Source organism: Mixophyes fleayi, chromosome 11 (assembly GCF_038048845.1).
Source record: "Mixophyes fleayi isolate aMixFle1 chromosome 11, aMixFle1.hap1, whole genome shotgun sequence".
NCBI classification, from domain to species: Eukaryota; Metazoa; Chordata; class Amphibia; order Anura; family Limnodynastidae; genus Mixophyes; species Mixophyes fleayi.
In genome coordinates this window covers 15,095,838-15,111,556 of record NC_134412.1, presented here as the reverse complement: position 1 = coordinate 15,111,556, position 15,719 = coordinate 15,095,838, and the positions used below count along the sequence as shown (strand labels likewise).

At 39.9% G+C, this 15,719-nt stretch overlaps 1 protein-coding gene and 1 long non-coding RNA gene across 2 annotated transcripts in view; one reads left to right on the top strand and one right to left on the bottom strand.

The window, feature by feature from the left end:
• Positions 1 to 9,670, top strand: part of LOC142107410 (urokinase plasminogen activator surface receptor-like) — a 28,641-nt gene extending 18,971 nt beyond the window's left edge. Inside the window, exons 3-7 of the mRNA XM_075190842.1 lie at positions 2,327 to 2,467; positions 3,077 to 3,223; positions 5,679 to 5,840; positions 8,385 to 8,516; positions 9,344 to 9,670. Of these exons, the coding sequence (XP_075046943.1) occupies positions 2,327 to 2,467; positions 3,077 to 3,223; positions 5,679 to 5,840; positions 8,385 to 8,516; positions 9,344 to 9,591 (830 nt within the window). The 3' untranslated portion in view covers positions 9,592 to 9,670. The remainder of the gene's footprint in view (positions 1 to 2,326; positions 2,468 to 3,076; positions 3,224 to 5,678; positions 5,841 to 8,384; positions 8,517 to 9,343) is intronic.
• LOC142106574 (uncharacterized) overlaps positions 1 to 15,719 on the bottom strand; it is a 114,845-nt gene that overhangs the window by 36,621 nt on the left and 62,505 nt on the right. The gene's annotated exons all lie outside the window — the stretch shown is intronic.

The window sequence follows — 15,719 nt, the reverse complement described above, 5'->3', positions numbered from 1 at the left end:
TATATATATATATACACATACATACACACACACACAAACACACACACACACTATCTGGACAAAAGTATTCGGACACTTGACCATTACACCAACAGGGAGTGTAATGACATTGTATTCAAATACATATACTTTAATATGGAGTTGGTCCCCCTTTGCAGCAATAACAGCTTCCAGTCTTCTTGGAAGGTTTTCCACAAGATGTTGGAGTGTTTCTGTGGAAATTTGTGCCCATTCATTCTGTAGAGCATTTATGAGGTCAGGCACTGATGTTGGACGAGAAGGCCTGGTTCACAATCTCCGTTCCAGTTCATCACAAAGGTGTTCGATGGGGTTGAGGTCAGGGCTCTGTGTGGGCCAGTCAAGTTCTTCCGCACCGAACTCATCAAACCATGTCTTTGTAGTCCTTGCTTTGTGCACTGGGGCACAGTCACATTGGAATAGAAGAGAGCCTTCCCCAAACTGTTGCCACAAAGTTGGAAACATAGCATTGTCCAAAATGACTTGGTATGCTGAAGCATTAGGATTGCCCTTCACTGGAGATAAGGGGCCTAGCCCAAACCCTGAAAAACAGCCCCATACCATTATCCCTCCTCCACTAAACTTCACAGTTGGCATAATGCAGTCAGGCAGGTAACGTTCTCCCGGCATCCACCAAACCTAGATTCGCTGATTCATCACTCCACAGAACACTTTTCCACTGCTCCACAGTCCAGTGTCGGTGTGCTTTACACCACTCCATCCGAAGCTTGGCATTGATCTTGGTGATGAGAGGTTTCCATTAAGCTGCTCGGTCATGGAAATCCATTCCATTATCTCCCACCACACAGTTTTTATGCTTACATTAATGCCAGTGGAAGTTTGAAAGTCTTCAGCTATGTAATCAGCAGAGTGTTGGCGACTTTTACGCACTGTGCGCCTTAGCAGTCGTTGACCCCACTCTATGATTTTACATGGTCTTTCGCTTTGTGACTGAGTTGCTGTTGTTCCTAAACGCTTCCACATTCTAATAAAATCATTTGCTTACAGGGTTTCTTTATAAAATATACCCACCTTTTGCAAACACTGTTTACAAGGTTATTTCTATGCTTAGCAAAAATCAGAAATCAGTTTGTGCATTGTTTTTATTTATTTATTTAAAATAGAAATAGTATCACTTACAAGTCAGTTGAGATTTATCAGTTACAAACAATTTGGGGTGCAGTGAATGGTAAGTGGATGTTTATAGCCAGAAACCGGAATATAATATATATAAGCCTAGCGGCGTGTGTTAGTGTGTGTGTGTGGAAAAACTATTTTCTAAAAAAGGGCTCATCCAAATGACCTGAAATTTGGTATACCGACATTATTTGCCAAAAAAATTATAATAGTGAAGTCAGTTAACTTCCATCATCCCCCTTCCCCCCGTGGGAGGGGTAGTAAAGGCTAAATTTACGAGTTGAGGGCTCAAACTCTTTTTCGTGAGGTAATTTTACCTCATTAACACACATGCATAGTATACTTAACACAGTGAAGAAACCTGATGAAAGCACCATATGCATGGACGTCATTACTGTGCTACCCGCCTTCCTAACAACTTGCCAAACACCTACTATTACTACTCATGCCTTCCTAACAAGTCGGCAAAAATTACTACTCACGCATTTTCACAAGTACGGAGAAGCAGTGATGTGAAAGTGCAGGTTATGAATACTGCCCTTCAAGGAAGACTGATTGAGCACAGCGATAAGGTGTTTAGCAGAAACGTTGTGTATCGAGAGTTTTTAGAACAGTAAGACGATGGAGATTAAGGATGTGGCGATGAAGATGAAGCATGAGGTGATGGAGAAGAATGATGAGGTGGTGACATGTGGACAAAACCACGTTAAAAAAGGGCGCTTACGTCGGGAAGTAACGCTCTTTCCCTTAGGAGGCCTGAGCTAGGCCCAAATGCATGACAAGAACCTTTCTAACACCTTAAGTAGCTTGATTTGACTAGAATGCATGAGTATCATACACGGGTTAACTTGTCGTATATATGTGTCATCAACGTTACACCTGTGATCCCACAATTCCATGTGCATTCTCAGTGACTTGTGGGTGCTATTATAGGTATTTTAATAGCTTAAAAAAACAGTTCTGATTTCCAGCTATGAAATCAGGTTACCGCTCTCTCCAGATAGTTTGTAATAGCTGATATATCTTAACTAACTTGTGAAACAGCTGAAGTGGATAGGACACCGTATATTTGTGATTTATAAATACAATAACTTGTGTAAATTTGTGCCATCTATTTAATCTCTCTAGAAATCTAATTTTCAGCACCATTCTGTGTCACCCTTATCCCCAGATGGCAGTAATACTGTGATGAAAGGCTGTTCTACAACCGACATGTGCAATCAAACCTCAATCATCGATACGGGTGGTCGATCAATCTATATGAGCTCAACCTGCTGTGAGACAGACTACTGCAACCAAAACCGATACTCTAGTAAGTAGCGATACTCTAGTAAGTAGCCCGGGTACCATAGTCTCACCCTGCTCCACCCTCATCACACACAAAATGTGCACTACAAAAGTATAAAGTCTATATGGGTAAATGGCAGGGTAATAATCAAAACTACACAAACCAATATGCTGACATATATGCTGTACGGCACTTCAGTGTGACGTCAGCGAGACTAAGATGTAGGTTCATTTAAAGTGGCAATGTGTGGACCCCGCAGGTTAAGTGTTTTAGCACTTAACCTGCGGGCTCCTGACATTGCCGCTTTAAATTAACATTGATTTAAGTCGCGCTGACGTCACAATGAAGTGCCGGACAGCTGGTTCTTCGGAATCACTGCCTGTCAGCATACTGCTGCCAACGGACCTCTACAGCATCGGTTTTCAAGCAAGTCTGTTTTTATTCTATCCGTTTTGTTAGCCAGTAGGATTGTTTTGGTAGGTGTCAACCTTGTCGGATTTCTCGCAATCGGTAAAACGATTACCACCGCTGTGATCTATGTGTCAGGATCTATCTGTCCTGTTCTATGATCTATGTGTCCTGATCTATGTGTCTCAGGTGAACTGATTAGAACATGTTTTTCCCTCCCAACAGCTGCTCAGGTGTTTTCAAACCGCTTGAATTGTATTTCATGTAAAAGTCCCAACATTTCCTGCACATCTACAACAAATCAACAATCAATGTTCTGTGATGAAGTCAGTAACAACTGCGTGGATGTGGTCACACAGGATTACAATAATGGTGAGAACATTTTATACCGTCCTATTTCCTGCATAGTACATGAATTGTATTTCTTCTTGACTAACTCTGGCCAGCATCCTCTGTCTCCCATCCCTTGGTATACAGCTGTCATCAATAGAGAGCATAGAGAATGACTTGGATTCTGAGTGGCAGGTTCACAACAGTCTGATTATGACAAAATCATGCACATTGGTACATTGGCAGTTTTATGTCATACTTACATAGTTGATGAGGTTGAAAAAAAGACACCAGTCCATCAAATTCAACCTATTTTGGATCTCCTGCGATCCTGCACTTGAAATTAATCCAGAGTAAGCAACCACCAATCTGTTTCAATTGTGAAAATCCCCCCAGACCCCATATTGCAGTCCTATTTTTACCCTATATCCACTACTATCCTTCATTTTAATTAACGGTCGTATCCCTGGATACACTTTTCCACTAAAAATTTGTCTAACCCTTTCTTAAATATATCTATTGAATCTGCCATCACAACCTTCCCTGGCAATGAATTCCATATCTTGACTGCCCTTACTGTAAAGAACCCCTTCCTTTGCTGGTTGTGAAATTTCCTCTCCTCTAATCTTAGGGGGTGACCGCGTGTCCTGTGTATAGTCCTTGGGGTAAAAAGTTCCCATGAAAGTTCTCTGTATTGACCCTTAATGTATTTGTACATAGTAATCATATCTCCCCTTAGACGCCTCTTTTCTAAAGTAAACATGCCTAAACTGGCTAACCTTTCCTCATAACTTAATGACTCCATACCCTTTATCAATTGTCACCCTTCTCTGAACCCTTTCTAGTTCCAGAATATCTTTTTTATAGAGTGGTGCCCAGAACTGTACTGTATATTCAAGATGAGGTCTTACCAACGATTTATACAGATGCAAAATTACACTGTCTTCCCTTGCATCTATGCCCCTTTTTATGCATGCCAATACTTTATTTGCCCTTGCAGCTGCTGCTTGACATTGAGCACTATTGCTAAGTCTACTGTCTACGAGCACTCCCAAATCCTTTTCCATTATTACAGCATGCCTCCTACCATTTATACATACTAAATTGGGGCACATTAAGTCCTGCCCTGTGATAGGAAAGGGATGCATTTTGTGGCATGATGGGGATATAATATGGTTGCTTTTTCGGTATAATTCAGCCCCGAGGTTTACGGTTTCCTAGGTACCATTAATGAACTGTACAGATTGGTGGTTTTACCCTCAGGGCCATAACCCTTATTGTCACTACAACCTTGCGACCAAATTACTAAGATAATAGACTTTGCAACTTTTTGTCCTACATGAACATCCTGTTAGCCATAAGTGTTTCTTAACTCCAGTCCTCATGCACCCCCAGCAGCTCATGTTTTCAGGATTTCTTTAATCATGCACAGGTGAGTTAGTCTGCTTGGCTGGGTCAGCAATTATCCTATCTGTTTTCACAGACTGTAATGAACAAAACATGGGCTGATTAGGGTGCGTGAGCACTGGTCTAAGGGTAGTCAGATATGTCTGTTGAGAGTAAAACTGCCCAGTACATGTCACTGTCATGCTTCATGCGTGCAGCATTGCGATTTAGCTACGTCTTAATTTTCGGTCAAACTGTGAAGACTGGCGCACCCGGGAGTTTATTTAAACAATATCTCCGGCTGCTGTCCTGTATTAATAAAGTCTTGTAATTTAATTTAAATACTGTTCTTGATGTGTGCATCAGAACTCTTTATCTAATCTCAACACTCTATGAAATTGAACTCTAATTTATAATTTGCTATGTGCAGTACACATCTAAGGCAAGTACACAGCTCTAGCTAAAGTATGGTTAGATAGTTCTAACACATGTTGCATTGTGATAATACCTTTCCAGAACAAACATAAGACCATATGTATATATATATATATATATATATATATATATATATATATATATATATATATATATATATATATATATATATATATATATATCTATATATCTATATCTATCTATATCTCCCAACCAGTACTTGTCTACCTCCTGGATCCTGGTGATCTTATTCAAAGTGGGTGGGACAGGAGCCATGATGGCATCATTTGCTGCGAAACGCGTAATCATGACCCAGCCCCAACTGAGCAATTATGCAAATAATGACATTTTGTAGTGCAGGGCGTCACCATGACGACACAAATCACATTGTCAACCCCCTACATTCGCACACACTTGCCCCTTGGACCTGGGATATCCCAAAAGTAGGCAGATATATCTCAACTATAACCAAATTAACATGCGCCCCCTTCAGCTTTGCGCCCTAGGCGTTTGCACCTCACAGCCCTAGTTGCGGTCCTGCTCAGTGTGTTATAAAAGCAGACAGTTCTATAGAACAGGGATAGATGGTAATACGTAATGATTGTGATGCATGCCGTAAGATAGAAGGCTGCTGGGATATGCTGTCAGTCAATCACAGACATCTCTTTTCTTGCAGGAGCATTAAATAAAACATCATATTACAAAGGCTGTGGATCAGGAAGCATTGGCAACATAGAATGTTCAGACTTGTTCGCCTACGACACAGGTGCTGTTCAGCGTTACACAGCTATGACATGCTGCAACGGCAATAATCTCTGCAACAGCGCTACGCAGACCGGTGAGTGCAACATTACAAGGGTTGTTTTACAAGTGTTATAAAATAATAATTACTAATATTTTTTTACATTTTTTTAACTCATTCATTGCCTAATTAATCATGCAGATTGGGATAGGACAATGGCAATATTTTCATTGATGTGGACAAGAGATGAAGAATTCGGGTTCCGATGACTTTGACAATTCCAAGTTTTACCAATGCAAGTCATTCACTAGTAAATGCCTGCTCGTCTCAGATATGAAATGATTTAACACATCATCTACTCATGAGCTTTGGGCTATACAATGTACCACGCCCTAATCTTGAAGGCTGTCATTTTTTGGGGGGAAAGCGGGTGGGAGAGGGTCCAGAGCCTGGAGCACTGGGAGACGGCAGCAGTGCAAAAGACTGCAGCTAAAGCAAACAATTTTAAAATAAAATAATAATAATATTTATAATAATTATATTAAATAGCAAATATTAATTATTTTCGTAGGAATCACTACACTACAGACTGGGAAAATTTTGAACAAAGATCTGTCCCTCTTTCTGCCAAGCAGGGTACAGAAAAGGGGAGTACTGCTATTGTAGAATGAAAAAGGGTACCCAACCATTGCTAAAAAATTATTATATTTCAGACAGTATTGGTGTCTTTGACTCTTTGGGGCAGATTCAATTGCCTAAATATCTGCACAATGTGCCTCCTGAACGACCGCAAGACACCTCGCGTGGATATGTCGTTACTGAAATAACGCTGATTTTTGCTCGCGCCCCATAGTGGTGCAAGCAAAAATCTGCGTTACTTTTACCATAGTGTCGGTAAAAATGCACGTCCACGATGTGCTTAGGAACATTGCGAAAAATTGTACTATTGTATTATTCACCTAATACAACAAAAAGGTTACCGCTGGTGAAAACACTGCTATCACCGACACTAACCCCCGTCAGCGACTTGATTCACCTTTGTATGAGAAAGCCCACTTTACAAGTCTTGCGGTGGTACGTGTACCGACGTAATACCTGTTCTGTTATCACCATGTGATTTATTCCTTGAAGGCTTTTAAATAATTTCTCTATATTTTTTTATAACTTATTTTTATTAATGGACCTGGAAAGCTCAAATATGAGCTTTCAGTTTCATTGCGCATAGTCCCCCTTTTCCCTATCTCATTGTGCATTCACCCGAGTGGTGGCAACGTAAACAAGAGAATTTTGCAGTAACACCACAGTACATGGCTCTAGTGCTGTTGTTATGGATCGGTCTATTGAGCCTAAGCACAAGACTAGTGCTGGCAGTAGAACTACAACAAAGTAAAGTTCATGATGGAAGAAAGTCTTAGACAGAGCCATCCAGGGCCCTCCAAAAACGCTTGATGATCTCTTCTATATCAACAACAACTTTTCCAAGTGTAAAGGGAAAAGATAATAATGATTGTGATGAATTTCAGTAGAAGAATACTGATTCTGATATAGAACCAATTGGGCTCCTTATCCTGAGACTATAAGGGTGTCCATGCGTTGTACATCTGGCATTTCAGGGTCTGCCACTGTTACATTTGGTGATTATCTTGTTGATGTCAGTGCTGAAACTAATGAGAAGAATGAGCAAATTTGGGAAAGATGTCCAGCTTTATTTTGTGGGTGCCCAAACATACCAAGCACTTCTTCCCAAAGTGGTATTCCAGTTTGCTGATGTGTCTGGTTTGTTAAACTATGATTGTCCTGTTTAATATACACCACAAGGAAGGACGGAAGAGCCATCCTCATGTACTATTATTTAGAAATGTTTTGCTACATCCTCCTGTATCTTTTATTAAATTGCCATCCAATCTACTGCTGCTCTGCCACTGTTTCATTTGTGTCCAAAACCATCTCTTTGTACTATAATAAAGAAACGCTGGGTTTTGTCCATCTTTATCTTTTATTTAAATTGTCATCCTACTACCGATCTGAGATTATTATTTCCATCTGTTTCATTTACCTCCAATGCCATCTTCCTGTACCATTATGAAATGATGGGGTTTGCCCACCTGTGTAATTTATTAAACTTTCTCATTTGCATCCAATGCCAACTTGTTGGCCAGTAGGAAATCTGTCTTTTATTAAACTGCCATCCTATCTGGAGCTGCAATACTGCTCTTTCATTTTTGTCCAATGCCATTTCCTTGTTCTAATAGAAAATGCTCTTTTTATTAAACTGGCATCCATCTATCTGTGGTGTTGTTCTGCTAGAGATTTGGTCTATAGAAAACCTTTTGAGGCCATTCAGGATGAGTATCTGATTGGATCTGAACAATTGCCTCTCCACCAGTTGTGTCACAGCAGCTCAATATACTGCCTTCTCAGCTTTCAGAACTATAGCAGATCCATTTAGGACATTCTCTCCTAAAAGATAATGGAGATGTTTCAGCTGCCTGTACTGGAGTATTATTACACTATATAGCAGAGCTGTATTTTTATCGTCATGCTTCTCATCTGAAAATTTCAGATTTGGGGATTTAGTGTTGTTTTTAACCTCTTACTCATAAATATGTATAAACTGTTATCATAAATTTATCTCCCCAGTTCCCATACTAAAAAACCACAATGGAATATTATGTTATGGATGTTTGGACACTGGGAATAACGAGTGTGATGTAAAGAACCAAATTACAGTACGTTGTAAAGGCATGCTCATCCGATGCATGGAAGCATTTGGTAATTTTTGACCTTATATTATTTTCTTAAGTATTTTGTGTATAAGATTCCCCTGATATTAAAATCTCCAAAAGCAACTGTTTAATATTCCCACTAGAAATGGCTATTAAGCATTAGTATTTTGCTTTTATGAAAAAAATACCCCCACCCAACCCTCTTGCCTCCAGCTCTCTCTACATTTCCTGCATTAGAGATGGCACACACGGTCATTTTTCATGTACATTATGTAAGTTTTGAAGAATGGCCTACACTTAGAATAAAGATCATTAATCCCTACGAGGATTAGAACATGATATGCATTATTCACCCAGTGTTCATCATTGATTCATTGTACACGGTACTGATCCCTATTCTAAGTGGAAGGAATACAACATTCAGCAAGCTATGAATGCAGCTCAGGAGGCCACCAAAAATATGATCCCTTCAGTCTTCTGAAAGTGGCGTGGTTTGGAGATGCAGGTGACTTCGTGCCTCCTCAAAATGGCCCTTTTCTAGATAATGAGCTCTTTCCTGTCAACTTAGTTTGGTTTTCATGCTAACAATTACAACGTCAAGATACTAATTACTGAGTGATGGAGACAGAAATTGAAGACCTCATAATCCATGCCAATAAATTTGTAGATTTACAATTAAAATAGGGGGTTCAAAATGGGGGAATAAATGACTCCACAATCAGGTTTTATAAACGAACACACACTTTAGACAAAGGACTTTGATATCTAAAGATATTCCTGTACTATGTTATCGATCACAATATAGCAATGGATACAATCAACTTAAATTATAGAGCTATGTGTAAAGAGGTCTCTTGTTTTCTTTTTCTATAGATCTGAATCGACGAACTGTGATGAAAGGCTGCAGTACAGTGGGTTACTGCTCTTCCACCAAACCATTACTGGAAGTGCCCAACATATCGGAGATCGAATGCTGTGCTGGAAGTTACTGTAACAACTTCACTAAAGCTACTTCTACTCCTTTTGTCCCCATTAGTAATGCAATGAGTATAAACACAGACTTCAGACTCTTAGTTCTATTTATCTGCTTAATATATGCAACAGTAAGACACCTTCCCTAACATTCCCCTGAAAACAATGAAATGCACTTGTACAGAAGACTTGTTATTTATAATTGAGAATGAAGAATGAACCCTGAAAGTGGATGGAATATGGCACCTTTTTAACTGCTGCTTTCTTCTACACTATTGGTCAGGGTATTGTTCCCAGTATGCCAGGAGCATCAGAATATGGGGACATCTTGATAGTTAACTGGATTAACCAAACTTTTTCTCAACACAGTCCGCTAAGGCATATGTGGGGGGAAAAAAAGGAGTCACGTTGAACATGTGTCGGTTTCCCAAAATGAAATACATCAACATAGACCTCCTGTAATTGGCTGTTGAAAAACCAGAAAAGGGTAGAAAATATTGACATTGCTTTTTAGGTCCAACATTCTTGTGTCAAAGGTCATCAATTCTGGATCTGCCACCACTAGCTACAAGCTTCTGGATAAACAATTCCGCCAACGTCAACTGACTCTTACTGGAAAAGTACATGCTTTAATTGACTAAAGACTTGCCCACATATGAGGAGTCTACTGGAGGTAAAATGCAAAACATAAATAGGAGAAACTCTTACTATCCACCCTGTTCTCGGGTTTTGTACTGTTCAGGTACATTATGTTTCTCCTCCACCTTCACCTTTCAGAAAAGCGTTGTGCAACATTACGCCTTTGGCTTTGTTGGAATGATCGGAATGTCTAACTTCATCGAACAACGTGCGTCATGTGCCTCCAGAAATGGAGGCACATGAAGCACAACTGACCTTTTCAAACTTACATATCACCATCCAGATTTCTATAGTTTCAGAGCTTGCAGTGCGGAAATGGATTAAAGTTGTTCTCCACATTTGAAGGACCCCTCACCCTAAATATTGCCCACTCCCATATATTAGTAAGTTGGGATTCCTCCACTGAGACTTCCATCGTTACTTTGAATCAGAGCAAAGTGGATCCTCCAAAATATGTGTTGATACAATCATCCTGGGAGATTTTTCAAACTCAATACACATTTAAAATTACATAAAGAAATCTTTGAGTGTACACTGGATGCCATTGAAATTTAGTCTTGATTGTCCAATAAATAGTGTCATAATATGAAATGTTTAAAAACTCTCCCTGAATTTTATAAAACAAAACTCATTTAGCATCCACAGTGTTCATTAGTGGGTCCTGGTGAGCATTATTTAGAGAAGGGGCTTTGTGAATTGGAGAAGTCTTTTTGGTATTGAATATGGAATGGAATGATTCTCAACCTATTTTTATCGGAGATCTCAAGTATCAAGATGTCCAAATTCTTGAGCCATATGGACTTATGCTTCTGATTAGTGGAGTCCAAGGACAGAATATTGAGATCCGGACACACATGTTATGCACTTCTGCTCTAATCCGCAACTGGGAAAATATACCACCTTTAATTTACAGTCACCTTTATTTTTTTGTATATATTCCGTTACATCTACTGCATGGCCCACTTTATTCTATAAGTTATTTTTTTGCTGTTACTAGCCTACATGTTTGCGTGTGTTTCCTCCAGGTGCTCCGGTTTCCTCTCACACACCAAAAACATACTAGCAAGTTAATTGGCTGCTATTAAATTGCCCTTAGTCTCTCTCGGTCTGTGTGTGTATACGTTAGAGGATTTCAGTTGTAAGCTCCAATGGGGCAGGGACTGATGTGAGTGAGTTCTCTGTGCAGCGCTGCGGAATTAGTGGCGCTATATAAATAGATGATGATATGTGGATATATAAATTATCATTCATTGACACCGCTAAAATGGTACCATTCAGCCAATGAAATCCAAACTCATTGGAAGGCACACCTGGGTTCCCTAGGGAAAATCAAGAGGAGGGGGAAGAAGGGTTGGGAATGGCCTGGGACTTCCCCTGGGGTACGTGTAACAACTCTCAATGCGCCCCTTTTTGCATGTGATAATATTGGGAGGCATGAAATGACTAAAATGCTCAGGTGATTTGGAGCGATGGCATTTATCCTGCTGCCAGCAAAGTGACTAGTTGCTCCATCAGAAGTCTATTTATTATATACTGATATGCTCTTTGGAGTCCTAATATGGGGTTTGCTCATCGAAAAGGCTCAGAATGATAAATAGCTTTCTAATTTACCACTCTTTACCACAGTTTAGTAACGTTCAGGTCCCTATGCTTTTGCAAAGGGAGCGTTTATCAAACTGTGATGCAAGTTATGGACCTCTCTTATCTGTATGCTCCCCTTTACCCCCCCGTAATTAAATAAAACATGTGAAATGTGTGTGTTCTGTACTCCATCCTACCTGACACATTAAAAACCTTTAAAATAATAAAAAGAAAACGCGTGTGTATTATTAAGTATACAACATAAATACAGTGGTCGAAGTGGAAATTTAGAAGTGGCGATATGAAAAATGTAATGGGAATGTACAGTAAGAGAACGGAATTTGATAGTTTTACAATGAAGGCAGTAGGGGAAGTGGCGGTATGGCATATACCCCCCACTTCCATCACTGTATATATAGCTAAAAATGATTCAAAGCTTTGGACATGTTTTAGTGAAGGATATTTAACATGCCATTCTTTGCCATACTAAACTATTTAATTCAGATGGCATGAGCAGGGGGAGTGAGGTACAGCAAATCGCGCCACTTTGGCAATGACGTGATCGCGCCATTTCATTGAGGGGGCAGGGCCAAAATGACCAGGAAGTGGAAGGGATCCGAGAGAAAAACCTTCTCTACCGGGGTCTGGTAGACCTACCCGGAATTCGGAAGTCTTCCGAACATTCCGGGCGGGTAGGCAAGTAGGTTCCATGCACTTTTCATGCATTGTGCTTTTACCAATACAATCTATTGTATCCACAGCCCTCTTTAACACGTGATAAATATAAGTTGAGTGGACTTAAGCTTGAAACACATGCAATAACATTTTAGAACGTTTTGGTGGCAATGGCACTAGTGACTCTTATTCTAACCTATTTTCAGGTGTTTATTAATTTGTGTGTGTGTGACGAGCACAAAAACGGGTGAGAATTAGCCCTAAGGCTTTGATAACTTACCATAAATGCCTAAAACACATAATAATATGTGTGCACTAAAGAATAACAACGTTCACATCTGAAGCTAAATGTAACATAATTTATTTAAGCAATATCTAAATAAATGTGATAACTGTTCCTTTAAACTTATCTGCATCCTATTTCGGTCCACCTTTAACACCATGTTAGCCGTGTATATGTGATGGCAACACAATTAGGGGAAAAACAGACTTTTGTTGATCATATTCTCAAATTTGTCGCCGCTTCAATTAAAAATAGGTGCTATTTTAATGAGAATTCTCCACCTTTTTTATGGTTTCTGCAGAAAGCAGAGAAAACCCCATATGACTCATATACTAATCACTGTGCAAATTAACAAAATACAAACCTGGAAACATTAAGGAGATTATGGCTGCATGCCTGTAACCAATTCTCCTGCCTAAGAAAAATCTGATTATTTAATGTCAACTGGGACATGCTCGTCACACAAAACAACAACAATGCAGAACTACAAAAAAAAAACTAAAATAAAAGTCGAGACTTGTTTCCTAAGCCAATAGCACCCTCTGCTGGGAAACGCTGTGTCAAGCAGCTCTCAGCAAAATACAGGTAGTAGTCAAAAAATGCAAAAACCAATAACAAAAAGAGTGGTGGCCACCACAAATGTCGGTACGGCCTATATGAACCACGGCATTTCTAGAATTGTGCTGGAGGAATGTCGTGATCATCATCATCATCATCTTAATTTATTTATTTGGCGCCACAGAATAAGCAGCGCTGCACAAACAACAGCAAAAGCTGCAGATAGGGGACAAGAGAAACAATAAAATCAGTAAAAATAAATACAAGAGACTGCAGAGAACGCAAATATGAAAACACAACTAGAAAAAAGGAAACATTACAAAGAGGATGAGTAGATAGGAAGTAGAGAGGGCCAAACTTGTGAGAGGTAACATTAATAGAGCTAGGGTAGTAAATGGAGACGACAGGGTGGTGTGAATGGAGCAGGTGTAGCGTGAGGAGGGATTGTCTTAGGATGGGGTCAGGTAGGAAAGTGTGAAAAGATGAGTTTTGAGGGAGTGCTTGAAAGATGAAGGTTGGGGGGGAGACTGATTGGGTGGGGTGGGGCTCCATATGTGGGGGCGAACCCAGTCAAAGTCCTGAAGGCAAGAGTATGCGTTGGTGATAAGTAAGGCTGGGTACACACTGGAGCATTTTCGTCCAATAATCGGGCAAATCAGCTGACATATGACCGTTCCGTCGGAAGTCGGGTTAGTGTGTATAGCGACACGATGGTCGAAAGTCATTCCAAAGTGTCGATTGTCGGCTAATTTGGTTGGTCGTACTGTTTAATATTTTCCGACCAATCATCGACCGATCATGTAGTGCGTATGCACTCATGCTCACGATCTCCATAGAGTCTATAGAGTCGGGCTCTTTTCAGCCGATGCTAGTGATGAATGTCCCGGTGAATAAATGTAGAGAGTGCTGTAGAAGGAATAATTCATTTGCTCGTTCTGAGACAGAATGTTTCGTTTCAAAGTCACAGAAGCTAACAATATTTGTTAGAACATGTGGATAGCTATAACAATGTGGTTTTCAGTGTGACAATAATGAATGAATGAATATTGTGCTGTCATTCTCTGAAGACTAGAGGACCAGATGAAGGACCAGATGAAGAGCACAGATCTGAAGGTAAATCGTGTCAGTGTGTACGGATGAATTGTCAGACTGATCAGACCTTCAGTCGTAGTTACAATAGTTTGAGATAACACGTCAGTCGGAAAATTCTTCAGTGTGTACCTAGCCTAATAAGAAGAGGTGAACGTCACTGACAGAACGTGGTAGGCAAGTAGGGGAGTATTTCTTGACAATCTCAGAGTGAGGATAAGTAACTTCAGTTGTGTTCTGGAGGGACACATTTCGAATAGTGCTTGGACCAAGAGCAGGCCGAATTTTACAGGCGGAAAGGCAAAGGCAGGAAAATGAGCCAGCAGACAAGATAATCATAACTGTGACTATTTGTTACCTCTAGTTTGGTGCATAGAAAAGTACAGTTGATAATGTTCTCTTTCCTTCTCAGGCTTAATTCTTGGCTAGATCAATTACCCTCCCTTTCTCATTCTCCCTTTATTAAAGTCATGACAGTATGAACTTCCTGGATGTAAAGATGGGTTTTCAATGGGATTTATTACAGTCCGAATAAACAGGAACAGTTGATTAGATTTTAACAGTCATCATCCTAAGGAGTTGGTAGCTTCCCTCCCCTTTTATTAGATGATGACGTTGGTCAAACAGATGCCAAAATAAAGAGATCTGGGCCATTAGATTAAAATGCAACAGCTGCCACTGTGGATGACAAGGCAGACTATCAATACCCTACTAACCAGTGACAATACAGATGTACCTTTCTAGCGAGATCTGCAATCATACAACCCAACAGATTAAGGGTTTGCACACATGGGTGTGTTCCCTGTGTTTGCAGTGTGTCCGGTCTGTGTGAGACAGCTTTTTCTGTGACTTGCATGTACAAACTGGCAGCAGATTTGTCAAAGACCCTCTATTGTGAACTTCCCGTTCACGTGAATCTCAGAATTTAGAGGAGAAACATTATTGTTTGGGAAATGCCTTCAAATGTAACCAAATTAGCTTTGAAAGAGTTAATTTGGTTTGTTCAGAAAAATATTGTTCAGGGTATAGACCTACAGTCACAATAGGCTTTAGTTTTATTAACAAGTTTCAAGGACATGCAAGAACTGCAGCTATGATTTGTAACAGTTATGTCCAGTTTCACAGCACATTTATATCTTTCTTTGTTCTTTGTAATATTTGCTGATGTTGGATTTTGTGATCCATGCTTGAGAAGTGCTAAAATGTCTACGTGACTAAAACATTATATATAGATGATGATTTGTTTTGATAAACTCAGAGCATATACTACACCCCACCTGTGCCTGTATTTATTGTCTCTCCGCCCGTAATGATATATCTTATCTAATCACTGACCACTGAAGAAATATCGCTCTCAGCTTATACTATTCTTTTCCCTGTGCCCCCCTTCAGGTTTGTGTCTTGAACATTTGCCCCTCTCACACACCCTACTTATGGCCTTGTCTTCCATTA